This window comes from Pygocentrus nattereri, chromosome 8 (genome assembly GCF_015220715.1).
Source record: "Pygocentrus nattereri isolate fPygNat1 chromosome 8, fPygNat1.pri, whole genome shotgun sequence".
NCBI lineage: Eukaryota > Metazoa > Chordata > Actinopteri > Characiformes > Serrasalmidae > Pygocentrus > Pygocentrus nattereri.
In genome coordinates this window covers 19,332,358-19,346,221 of record NC_051218.1, presented here as the reverse complement: position 1 = coordinate 19,346,221, position 13,864 = coordinate 19,332,358, and the positions used below count along the sequence as shown (strand labels likewise).

General features: G+C 43.1%; 1 protein-coding gene across 2 annotated transcripts; it reads left to right on the top strand.

Annotated features, from left to right (window-relative positions):
• The first annotated feature begins 5,968 nt into the window (after positions 1 to 5,968).
• hs6st2 (heparan sulfate 6-O-sulfotransferase 2) lies at positions 5,969 to 13,164 on the top strand. 2 transcript variants are annotated; one of them, XM_017725682.2, is made up of 2 exons: positions 5,969 to 6,903; positions 11,746 to 13,164. In XM_017725682.2, the coding sequence occupies exons 1-2, from the start codon at positions 6,350 to 6,352 to the stop codon at positions 12,602 to 12,604; spliced, it is 1,413 nt and encodes a 470-aa protein (XP_017581171.1). In that variant the 5' UTR covers positions 5,969 to 6,349; the 3' UTR covers positions 12,605 to 13,164. The 2 variants fall into 2 exon arrangements, with proteins under 2 accessions (XP_017581171.1, XP_017581170.1); XM_017725681.2 differs by having other exon boundaries at positions 5,970 to 6,903; positions 11,743 to 13,164.
• The last annotated feature ends 700 nt before the right edge of the window (positions 13,165 to 13,864 follow it).

Below are 13,864 nucleotides of genomic sequence, written 5' to 3'. Positions count from 1 at the left end.
GTGTTTAAATGTTTTATGCTATGGAAATAAATGTATTATTTAACATTACAAATGTTTAAGCATTTATAAACTATGATTTTGCTCAAATGCTTTAACGCTTTGATTTTGGACTCGCTCAGGAGTGCCCTCTAGCGTTTGAGAAACCCAGAAGACATTAACTACAGATGGGTAATTCTCTCTCAAGTTCTCTGGCAGAGCTTGTTTTATATATTTATATATTTTATATATTTATAAATATAAGTTGTTCATGTCCTTGAATTCGTCTTTATGTCCTTAAGTGTAAAATGACTGACTAATTAAAGCATTCGACCATATATCGTATTTTAATCAGACGTATTTGCAGTTATGTGCTTTATTGTACTACATACGCTTGTTGGCGTATTAGTTACCATAGCAACAAACACAGTGAAAGGGCCACATTTTCTCGCACCAGTTCCCTCGCACGTCTCGCGCCGCAATTGCAGGAGGCAGGACCTTTATGGTGACGTCACCACGCAGCCTCGTTAGGTCTGTTCCATTTGTGTGACCAATAAGCTACTAAGGAGGAGTCTTCATAGGACAGTCCTACCAGGACCTGCACTACGTCGGCTGCAGCCTAGCTTTCGGAATGCCGCTAAAGGCTTTGCTCACTCATGGCATAACCAACCAGTGACCGTCTCCTCCTTTATAACATCTCGGATGAGAAAGCAAAAACGTTGTCCGTATAATTGTGCCATGTTCATTATGTTTAAGTAGATGGTTAGGTTCTGTCCCGGTGGACCTGCTGTCCTAATTTGCCTGTGCACACGAGGTCGGAGGGTGTCTCAATTCAAAGAAGCTCTCCTCTGCGCCCTGTATGTGCACTTAATAGTGACTCAGACTCAGCAGTGGCCTCTTACCCAAAACGTCTTGAGATACAGCAGAGTTAAAATGCCTTTATTAATTTACGTTGTCACTGTGCTGCAATATACTGCTAGGCTTCATGTAGCCACTGTAGACAAGCAGTGTAGCTCATGAAATGTACAACCGATGATGTAGCCTGTGCAATGCAGGAGTCTGTCTCAAATACACGTTTTTAAAACTAGCACTGCTGAGGCCTGCTGCTCTGTGTCCACTTGATGTAGATGTTACAAAGAGCAAACTTTGAGAACGATGGCAGGGCAGAAACTGGCTGTGCACAGCAAACGTCACGAAGGGGAACCTGAGTTGGTGCTGCCATTCTTCTTTTAGTGTCTTGACTTTATGTGTATCATCAGAACAAATCAATAGCTGATGGCTTGCAGCAATTCACAAAAAAGGTGGCCTGAAAAGGTCAAAGATGAGTTCTCCCCCCACCTTTTTAAGTAAGTAAGTACGTAATACTTTTTAATCCCTCAAAAGGGGAAATTCCACCTCCATATTTAACCCATCTGTGAAGGGAAACACCACATTCACACTAGTGAACACACACACTAGGGGGCAGTGAGCACCACTTGCCCGGAGCGGTGGGCAGCCCTATCCAAGACGCCCGAGGAGCAATTGGGGATTAGGTGTCTTGCTCAAGGACACCTCAGTCATGTGCTGTCAGCACTGGGGATTGAACCGGGGCCAGTTCCCTAACCTCCAGCCCACCACTGCCCCCCAAAAATTACAAAATTTTACTCAAATATCAGGAAATGTGTAGTGAGTGGAATTTTTAGCTTTTTGACGTATCTGCATTTATGCAAACATCCATCCATCCATTTTCTAAGCCACTTCTACGTCAGGGTCGCGGGTATGCAAACATAAAATGTAAATATAAATCATGTCCATAGACAGTCATTCATCAAAATCCAGCAGCACGTTCTAAAAGAAAACAGAGAGCTCACATCACTCCCTTAGTGAAAGAACTGCACTGGCTACTTGTGTCTTTCAGGATATATTTTAAAGCTCTGTTACTGGTTTTTGAGGCTCTAAATGACCTTAATCACCTGCTTTCATCACAGAATGTCTGTCTGTCAAGTTCCAACACATGAACTTAGATCTGCAGATACTGGCCTTCTGCAACCTGTTCTATGAAATGTAGAAAAGTAATGGTAGACCACACAAACTAAGGGGAAAAAATCACATATCCTCTGTTTCATCACTCCCTGCAGAGTTCTTGACTGCCTCTGGAAACATCAGCAGTGGAGTGATGAATCACTCTTCACTATCTTGCAGACAGATGGGCAAATTTTGGTGGATGCCAGGAGAACGCTACCTACCAGAATGCCTAGTGGCAAGAGTAAAGTTTGGTGGACGATTAATAATGTGTACTCCATATTAATGCCCATTGTTTTGGAATGTTGATGTCAGACGAGTTCATTTATGTGTGGTGGCGAGGTGTCCATATAGTTTGGGCCATATGGTGTATCTAGTTCTCCAATATGTACAGTTGCAATCGTGGGGAACCACTGCCTTGCATAGTTTTCCAACACCTGGTCCAGCTCGTGGAGGGCTTACTAATGAACTGATTAGCTGGATCGACTGTGTTGGTGTAGGGAATACATAACACCGTGCAGTCAGTAGGTCCTTGTGATTGGAGCTGAGAACTGCTGCTATATTCAGGATTTAGAAGGACCTAGTTATGATTAGATCTTTGATTAGAGGTTCATTCCTGAATATGTGATGAAACACTGTCCAACTCTTCAGTCAGACAGAACTGACCCTGCAGCTGAAATTCATTGTTTGGTGAAAGTGCTTAATATAATTTGTCTGTGTCAGTTGGCTAATTCTATTCTAAAAGAATTACATCTTTTTTATAAAGCAATTTTAAAGATTATTGCCTGCACATATGCACTAATGAAATATATGGAGAGTCACAGAAAGAACTCTAAAAAAATCTCTATCAGCAAAAATGCTATTAAATGTTGTGCTTACTTTGACTTTAGACTGAAATAAACTTTCAGAACAAACAGGAGCCAAAATAGGATTTTCGGACTGGACCGTTACATTTCCATTGTGGAATCAGCTTTCCCATTTTGGGGACCTTTTCAGTAACTTCACTCTTCTAAGTCAGGTAAGAGCTTAGACGTGTTAAGAGGGGTCTGATGAGTGAGTTGAGTCTTCTTTTGCAGAACGCAATGGACATATTTGCAAGATTGCATATTTTAATAAGTCAATGTGTAGAAAAGTAGTGAAGCGGGGGTATTTTTTTTATTTGGTGGGTATTATGATGGATATACAGCTCCTAGTTGTTTTTAGTCATTATTCCCTTTTAGGTCATTATATTCTGCCAGAAGCTAAAATTAAGCATAATTCTTTGCACCTACAAGCTCTGATTTCTGTGCTATGCTTGTTTTGTAGTTCACACCATAGCCATCTGCTTGGCAAAAGTAATGATGTTAAATGTAGGATAAAAGGCAGGACTTCACATATTTCAACACTCAGCACCACCCCTGCTCCAGTCTGACCTTCACAATGGCCCAGGTGAGAAATGAGCTCAGGAAGATCAAGGCGAGGAAGGGCCGGATGGCATCAGTGCCAGGCTCCTCAAGTCCTGTGCAGATCAGCTGTGTGGTATAGTGGTGCACATTTTCAACACAAGCCTGAAGCTGGGGAGAGTACCACAACTGTGGAAAACATCTTGTGTGGTGCCATTGCCAAAAACACAGCACCCAAAGGACCTTAGCAGCTACAGTCCGGTGGCACTGACGTCACACCTGATGAAGACACTGGAGAGGCTGGTCCTTAGACAACTCCGCCCTGTGGTGAGCTCATCTATGGACCCACTTCAGTTTGCCTACCAACCTGGCATCGGGGTGGATGACACCATCATCTACCTGCTGCATGGAGCTCGTTCTCACCTGGAGAAGCCTGGGGGCACTGTGAGAATCATGTTCTTTGATTTCTCCAGTGCTTTCAAAACCATACAGCCTTGGCTCCTGAAGGACAAGCTGGAACAGGCAGGGGTGGGCCATCACCTAACACACTGGATCCTGGACTCCCTCACCAACCGTCCACAGAATGTGAGGATAAGGGACTGTGTGTCCGACATGGTGGTCTGTAACACAGGGGACGGTGTTAGCACCATTCCTCTTCACCCTGTACACTGCAGACTTCATGTACAACTCACCAAACTGCCACCTACAGAAGTTCTCTGATGACTCAGCGATCGTCGGCCGCATCACAAATGAGGACGACAGAGAATACAGAGAACTGATTCAGGACTTTGTGGACTGGTGTCTGCAGAATCACCTACAGATCAATGCAGGAAACACCAAAGAACTGATGGTGGATTTCCGCAGGCGCACACATCCCCCTCCAGTTATGAACATCCAGGGAACGGACATTGAAAGAGTGGACTCTTATAAGTACCTGGGTGTGCACCTTAACTGTAAACTGGACTGGTCAGACAACACAGCTGCACTTTACAGGAAAGGACAGAGCAGACTCTACCTGCTCAGGAGACTGAGGTCATTTGGAGTGCAGGGGCCACTCCTGAGGACCTTTTTCGACACAGTGGTGGCATCAGCCATCCTCTATGGAGTGTTCTGCTGGGGCGGCAGCATCTCCACTGCAGACAGGAAGAAACTGGACAAACTGATCAGGAGGACTGGCTGGGTCCTAGGGACTCCTCTAGACCCAGTGCAGGCGGTGGGAGAAAGGAGGATGCTGAACAAGCTAGCATCCATGCTGGAGAACTACTCCCACCCCATGCATGAGACTCTGGCAGCACTGGGCAGTTCCTTCAGTGACCGGCTCCTTCACTCCAAGTGTGTGAAGGAGCGCTATTGCAGGTCCTTCCTTCCTGCTGCTGTGAGACTGTACAACCAGCACTGCTCCCAGTAGACCACACACACACAATATACACTTACATTCAGAATGCGAACATTCTTCATTGTGCAATATGCTAAGTGCAATACAGACTCCTATGCAACTCTTATTTTATTTTATTATTATCCTTATTTTCCTGTAAATAGTCTAGAGATTTAGCTTTAATTTTTATTATTTATAGTGTTGATAAGGTTTATACTGTTTCCCATTTCTATTACTGAGTGCCTTACTCCTGTTTCTCTGCTGCTGTAATACTGTGAATTTCCCTGCTGTGGGACTAATAAAGGATTATCTTATCTTATCTTGTAGGAACAAAGGTGAAGAGAACTAAAACTTTTTCTTTTGTACCATGTTTTCTGTACCTGACATATCAAGGAGGGTGTAGGAGTGTTAGACAGCTGAGTGTTTTTGCTTGGTGATTAGCTGGTGATAGGTATAGTTTAAAAAAGTGTATATGTCTTTTAAATTATATGATATGCTGAATCGTGCTTAATTTGGAGAGGGATATAAACTGATATTAAATTAATAGAAAATAAATTTTAGATTTCAATGTAAAAATTCGAACGACAAAATATTAGCGGGGGGTATATTCTCACTACCTTCTACAGAGGCACCGCAGAGAGCACACTGACCAGTTGCAGGACGCTGCAGCGCCTCTGACTGGAAGTCCCCGCAGAGGGTGATAAGGACAGCGGAGAGAATTACTGAGATTTCACTTCCTCCCTTACAGGACATTGCGACAAGTAACATTGCGCTGCTGGCCTCTGGTAGGAGGTTCGGAACTCTTCGAAGCAGAACAGCCACGTTCAAAAACGGCTTCTTCCCACATGCCATAAGGCTGCTGAACTCTAAATAAAACGGGATACCTGGGAACTCCAGTGCAATACACTCTCTTGTATACATACTTATTTAAAATGTATTTATCTGTTGATTTTTCTCCCCGATCTACTCTGAGCCAACGCAACATGATTTCGTTCTAATGTGCCCTGTACGGTGTAAATTTGAATGACAAAGTCTATGTCTGTATAATATCTGGAAGGGAGTGAATTATTTTACTTTACAATTTAATTAATTAAATAATATGATAATATGTTTACAGTCTTCCTGTAACAGTATTTTAATAGGGCCGTTTTGCTAGCCTGTACTGGTTTTGGGGATGTGAATATCCAGTGAGTGGAAGAGCGAGAAAAGCAGGACTCCTACGCTTTTCTGCTCGAACTTTTATTTTGGAAAATGGGTGGAAAACAAAGGGGAGTCCTTCAGGGTTTGTTTTACGCAGGGACTGCTGGGAAACAGGGTCAGAGGAGAGTCCGAGACCGTAATGTCCGTGTAGGGGCTTGAGCACTTCGCTCGAGCGGTGCTGCCTTTACCGCTCCGCTTTAAACCGCTCGCTCCTCGCTGAAAGGCCACACATGCGTTGAGGATCCGCGACTAAGGCGTCCGCAGCCAACAGACCGCCGCCATCTTCCTCTTCGCGTCGAAGCTGAACGCCGCTATCTCTCCGTCCGCGGCATCAGAGGGTCGCGATCCTCCCCCCGGCCGCGGCGGGCAGGGGGGCGGCGTGACTGAGTAATGCTGCCGATCCTCCAGCGAGAACATGGATGAGAGGTCCAGCTCCAGCCGCCTGCTCGTCGCGCTCGTCACGGTGCTGCTGTTCGGCGCCATCGTGCTCCAGTACGTCTGTCCGGGCTCCGACTGCCAGCTGCTCCGCCTGGGCTCCTCCGCTCAGGGAGATGGAGGAGGATCGCCCACCTCCCGAGCTGCCGGCGCGGGGGATCCGTACGTGGCGGAGGACGGCGCTCTGGCGCGCTTCGTGCCGCGCTTTCACTTCGACGCCTCGGACCTGGACAGGGTGGTGGACTTCAACATCAAGGGCGACGACGTGATCGTCTTCCTCCACATCCAGAAGACCGGCGGCACGACGTTTGGCCGCCACCTCGTGCGCAACATCCAGCTCGAGCGGCCGTGCGAGTGTCGCGCGGGCCAGAAGAAGTGCACGTGCTACCGACCGGGCAAGCGCGAGACATGGCTCTTCTCGCGCTTCTCCACCGGCTGGAGCTGCGGGCTGCACGCCGACTGGACGGAGCTGACCAACTGCGTGCCCTCCGTGATGGGCACCCGAGAGCCATCCGAGACGCGCGCAGTGCCGAGGTGAGTCTCAGCGTCTTGGGAAGAATCACCGAACGGGTCCCTGTTGAACGCGTTCTTCGCAGTTTGGTGTTAGTTTGTGCCCCAATTCGTGTAGTGCATTATAAATCGAGTAAGAAGCCGTTGGAGATTCAGCCTTAGCTTCTTGTCTCTCAGTTCAGGAACCTGTAAATGTGTTGAACACTAACAAAAAAGTACAGCTTAGTTTCTTTGGGGGTCTCTGTGTTTGGTTGTAAAGGGCATTATTTCATGTAGGGCACTATATAGACAGTATGGAACTATCTCATTGGAGGCCACTGTTTTTGTCACTACATCACACTTCTTCTAGGAACACATACCTGGAAGAGTAACACAGACCCAGCCTCGTTTCTTCGGGTCTGTGTCTCTTCAGCTCTATTGTTTAGGTACTAATCTTGATGGCATTTAACGCTCCCCCTCCCCCTGCATTGTTTTCTACCTGCATTATTCAATGAGAAAACCAACCCCAGTGGCAAGCCAGTTGTATTGAGACAAAAGGCCACCTATCGGCTCAACTCTTAGATAACTCAGACCACAGGGGTCCTATTATAATAACCATTCACTCTTTAGACCCCAGCCTTCTGGCCCTAGAACATCTGCCACACTCACCCATATTCGCATTCAGCGTGTTCAGGCCATGACTAACCATGTGGCAACACAGGAATATTTAATTCAGTTTCATTTATTCTGCTAAGAAGATTAATGACATTGTTGGTTAACTTGCTTTACATTTTAAATAGCCTTTCTTTGCCTACCCCTTAGTCATCATAGGGGTTGGGCTGCTTTGCACCATGTGCTTTACTAGTAGGGCTGGGCAATATGGCCATCATTATTGTAATAAATTATTTCACAGTATGTCACAGCAAGCTTTTCTGAGCATGTTGTGGATATCGTTTGTACTTTAAAGAAAAGAAAAAACTCTTCCAGCTGCATGGTTATTATAAAGCGAGTATAATTAGTCATGTTTAACTGTATTTAGTACAGTGCAGTATGTGAAATGTTAAGTAAAAATAATGTATGCTAACTGTTTTTGACAGTATGTATGAGGCATTACTTTTTTTTCCTGCTTCAATATATCAGATACCAGAAAAAATAAATATCCAGGCTTTTTTTTTTAATTAAAAAAAGTCTTGAACTAAGGACTTACTTCCATTTAAGGATAGTAAACTTTATTTTGAGCACTGTGAAACATGCCAGGGCAACTGGAACATGCAAAAAGGCATCTCACATTCTGCTGAAAGTTATTACATGTTCGAGATAATGAATAGAGACTAAGGACCCAGTTCTGAAAAATGTAAACCTGCTTCTATGATATTACAGTAATAAGAGGTGAAGGTTCCATAAAGAGGTAACATTAAGTTAATCATGATTCATTATTTGTACCCAGAGCTCAGGTTTTTAAACATTAAAATCCTGTTGTGCCCATTTGGTTTATAAGGGATGAACCTGAGTAGTGAAACAATGATATTTATGATATCAGTGCTTAGTCTTTAAAGCCGAAGAGCACTTTTTCCACTGGTTGTAAAATTCTATTAAATTCACACCCTTTTACATTTAATTTGTATTCACCTTATGGTGTGTGAATGAGAGGGAGGCAGGTACAAAGGTGAAGATGCAAGGAGTAGAGGTCGTAAAGGTGGATGACTTCAAATATCTTGGGTCAACCATCCAGAGCAATGGACAGTATAGAAAAGAGGTGAAGAAGAGGGTGCAGGCAGGATGGAGTGGTTGGAGACGGGTGTCAGGGCTGATGTGTGACAGAAGGATAGCAGCAAGAGTGAAAGGGAAGGTTTACAAGACAGTAGTGCGTCCTGCTATGATGTATGGTTTGGAGACTGTGGCTCTGTCTAAAAGACAGGAGGCTGAGCTGGAGGCGGTGGAGATGAAGATGCTGAGATTTTCGTTGGGAGTGACAAGGATGGACAAGATTAGAAATGAGCAGATTAGAGGGAGAGTGAAGGTGGAGCAGTTTGGAGATAAAGTCAGAGAGGCCAGGTTGAGATGGTTTGGACATGTGTTGAGGAGGAATAGTGGATATATTGGTCAAAGAATGTTGGAGATGGAGCTGCCGGGTAGAAGGAGAAGAGGTAGACCTCAGAGAAGGTTTATGGATGTAGTGAAGGTGGACATGGAGATGGTTGGTGTAAAAGTAGAGGAGGCAATGGATAGGGCAAGATGGAGGTAGATGATCCACTGTGGCGACCCCTAAAGGGAGCAGCCGAACGAAGAAGGGGTGCATTTATTTATGTTTTACGTTCTGAATTCAGAGATGGGAGCTTTAACTAGGTCTAGGTTTTGTTAGTAACAAACAAGTGAGTGATACCTTTTTATAAACTTTTATGGGGCCTTGCTAGCTAATCAATATCAGTGCTGATCCGCCTTCAAGTGGGACACTGCCCTACCAGTTACATTATAGCCAGTCACTCACATTCTTTTAACATTGTATTTGCTCTGATGATGCCAAATTGTTTGTAAATAGTAAATAAATTGTTGCCATATATTACCCAGACATAAATGAACTACAGGTATTACTGCAGTCATAAGTTCAAGTTACATTGTTTTGAAATCGCTGTTATGGCAGTAATAAGAATCATAACATTAGTTAAATTAATCATCGTGATTATCTTACTTAAATTGTTCGGGCTTGAACTGAACCTACAGTCAAAATGTTTTGTCTGGCAAAGACCCACTGATAGAACTCCTACAGATTAGATAATGTGTGGCATGTTGTGCAGTGAATCAAGATAAGGGAACTAAGCTGTTGAAAAATTCAAATAAGAACCAAAGGTCACAGTAATGTGAAAAAATCTGTCATCTCAGTTGTTAGATGAATTGTAGGGCATTACACATATAAACATAACACAAAAAAGATTAATATGGGGCACATGCAGAGGTTTGTTTTAGGTTTTCTGTGCAGCAGTAAAACAGCTTTGTCTTGGTAGCATTAACTTATACTGTATAGACGGCCTATAACAACCCTTAGGTCATGAGACCATACATGTTCTCATTTTTTGTTACTTTTATTTGTATTATATATCAGTTCTTTATTTATTGTCAGTGGAATGTCCCTTTAAAAAATTCTGTATAATTGAGTGGTTAAGATGTATACAAAGTCAGTGCTTTGATGTAAAATGGTTCATTGTAGAGAAACCGAATTAGATTTCTTAACAGTGGTGGTGGTGGTGATGGGAACCAGGGGTTACAATGTCTATGGTGCAAATATAGCCATTTTATTTACTATCCAAAACCACCAGTGATCCGACATGAGTGCGCTTAAAAAAAAAAGTTTTAGTTCAACAGTTTTTTCCGCAAAACTATCTTAAAACAATGGCTCAGGTATCAGACAAAACCATTTAATGTACTAACTTTTAGTGCAACTTGATGTCTGGTTCTTATCACAACCCCTGGTAACAGTTCTGACTTGGTAAGTTTCTCTAGAATCGAGCATTTTACACCTTATTTTTGTATTTTGAATGTTTGATTTTGGTACATATTAACTATTTAATTGTGCAGAAATTTTGTATAATCAGTGGAATTCCCCTTTAATAATGTTAATTTCAGAAAAGACCGTTTAATTTTTTGATACTTCATAGAAACGTTACATGAGGCAGAGAAATGGGGCCCTGTGATGCTGTACATGATATTTTTTATGGCATGTCTGATGGCAACATGAGTAAAATTATTGTAAAGTGATATTGAAGAGCAGGAGCTTGAACAGTAACACCAACACACTTCCTCTCTCCCCTAGCCCTTACAGTCCTGGGTTTGCCTTGACCTAATCTTGAACGTCAAATATGGAGAGACATTTTCAGAGCTGTCATGTTAACCAGGCTAGCAGCACTTATGTTAACTACAGTTTTTAGAAAAGGGGGGAAGAAAAAAAAACACTGGCACCTAACCAACATTAACTAAATTGCTAATGTGAGTGTATTTTAATGAAACATGGTAGCTGTTTTAAGGTCTGCTTAAATGCTAATTTATGCTGTTATCATGGCATGCGACTTAAATCCAACACTCCTCCAAACCCTTTCTTGGACAAAGAGATTAAGACAGCACCTTTCTACACTCATAATCAATCAGAGGAACATGTGTTAAAGTACCTGATCATGTTTTTGTTACATTTTCTGTGATTGTTTTGTTTGTTTTTTTTTTTTTTTCAGTTTTAAATATTCTGTTTTTCAAACTTTCTGCATGAATTAAAATTGAGATGTAAACAAAATAGTTCAGAGTGGCCTGAAATGCTGCTTTGTAGAGAAGACTGTCAGCTGTGATTTTCTCTACAGTGCTAGTAAGAACCAGGCATCACGATGTCTACAATGCCGTTTTAATTTGCTGTCCAAAACAACCAGTGAAAGTACATGACTTCTCAGTTTTATATGTAATGATGAAAATGGTAAAATAGTGATAAATCCAAACAAAACCTTTTTGGGGACTGTTTATCCTTGGAGTGCCCTGCATGTGCCTCTCTGCCGTGGATGGCTTTTATATGTTTTAGGCCAAAAGTATTCAAAACTATTGTGAAACATTATCTTCTGCATCAGGCAAGAGATTTGTACCTATTTTGCTTCTACAGGTATTAAATTCTGTAAATATGTGGATCCTGTCACCACCATTGTATCTTGGCACGTTTGTCTGGAATGTTTTATTTCACATTAAACAACTTTTTCTTACATCATATTTGATTTATTTCTATCTAACAAAATTCAATGGTTGAATTCACATTGAATTCACACTTGCAACAGTAGATCTGTTTAGCACATTCATTCTCCTGAAGGCTGGACTACAGCCAATTAAAAATCTGTATTTTATTTTTTTCTCTCTCAGCAGGAACTACTACTATATAACCATCCTAAGGGACCCAGTGTGGCGCTACCTGAGTGAGTGGCGGCATGTTCAGCGTGGTGCTACCTGGAAAGCATCCCTCCACATGTGCGATGGGCGGGCACCCACCCTGGCTGAGCTGCCCAGCTGCTACCCAGGTGATGACTGGTCAGGCTGCTCACTCGAAGAGTTCATGGCTTGCCCGCACAACCTGGCCAACAACAGGCAGACACGCATGCTGGCTGACCTCAGCCTGGTTGGCTGCTATAACTTGTCAGCCATGAGCGAGAACCAGCGTGGTGCTGTGCTGCTGGAGAGCGCCAAGCGCAACCTGCGACGCATGGCCTTCTTCGGCCTTACCGAGTACCAACGCAAGACGCAGTACTTGTTTGAGCGCACCTTCCGCCTGGCCTTTATTGCACCTTTCACACAGCTGAATGGCACCCGGGCTGCCAGCGTGGATGTGGCGCCCGAGACACAGCAGCGCATCCGCGAGCTCAACCGCTGGGATGTGGAGCTGTACGAGTATGCGAGGGACCTTTTCTTGCAGCGCTTCCAGTATGCGCGGCAACAGGAACGGCGTGAGGCCCGCCAGCGTCGCCAGCAGGAGAGGCGCAGGTTGCGTGCCAAAGTGCTGCCCTGGTGGGGTGGGCCAGGGAAGGGACTTAAGCCCACCAAAACGCCACAAATAAAACAGTCTTCAGCCACCAGGCCTACTGAGCCAAAACAGGTTGAGGTGGGGAAGAACCAAGAGAACAAGGTGGAGGGAGAGTTAGAAGATTCCTGGTGGGAGGAGGAAGAGGAGGAGGAGGAGGAGGAGACTGGCACCATTGAGGACTATATAGACAATGTAGAACAATGGTGATGATCTATGGACATTTTAGATGAAACAGGTGGAGCTGCTGAACTTGCTGCACAAATAAAAATGCCAACACCCAGCCAAGGAGTGCTTTTTCTTCTCCTTCAAAGCCCCAAACACTACTATGTTCTACATTAGCACATATGTGAAACCGTCTTTGTGTCTGTTTTATAACAGACGCTACTATGAACTGAACGAACCTTGCTGACGTGTCCTGAGTTGTTGGGTGCGCGCTACAGTCACCCATATGTGTCGGTGTCTCTTAAGGTCTTTGACTGAATCTGTGATTATAAAAAAAATGCTATTGAATCGAAGAGCTTTTTGTTTTTTCACTTTTTTATTTGGATTTTCTCTACAATACTGATTGTGATTGACGTTATATTTTTTAGCATTCTTACTGCACTGATGTGTGCCCTCTGGCTTCAATATAAAATGCCATAGCAAATCGCATTATTTGTAATACCTGACATAAGCTATAATGTAAATTGTATGAACAAGTACACATGGTTCTGCTGGGAAAAAAATGGAATTTGTCGCTACTCAAATAAATTTTTATATTAATTGTACTCACATTGTGGGGACTGAAATTTGAGAGTAGTTATACTGGATTATGATTGTTTTATTTATTGTTTCTTTATTGCTTTGTTAACCTACATCCTTTTAAAGAAGAATTTATTTGAGGTTTCTTTAGTAAAGGCAATGGTTTTATATTAACTGTGACGGTCATAGAACCCCTCAGCTGTCTCAGTGGTTTTTCCATGGTTTAATGGTTCTTCTCAATTATGGAAAACATGCATTGTTCTTTAAAGCAGCATTTCCCAACCCTGGTCTTGGAGTTCACTTCAAATCAGGTAAGGGGTTGTTAAAGAAAGATTAGTTGGTTCAGGTGTGTTTAGAGCAGGGAACTCACTATGCGCTGGGCAGAGGGTACTCCAGGACCTGGGAAGCACTGTTTTAAAGAACCTTTTTAAAAATTGTGTAGAACACCAAAGTTGTTCTGCTGTTATCAGTAATAGAACATATTTCAGTGTTACAAAAAACCCTTTTACTATTACTCTTAAAAAAGGTGGTTCTTCAAGGTGTCTTTAGTAAAGGGAAAGGTTTTATTTAGAACTAGGAACTCTGTATAGAACCATTTTATGCTTCAGTGGTACTTTGCATGGTGAAATCGTTCTTCACATTGATGGAAAATGTGTTGTACATGAAAATTGTGTGTGTGTATGTATACACTCACCAAAACGTGATCTGCTATTGTTATGATGTCAA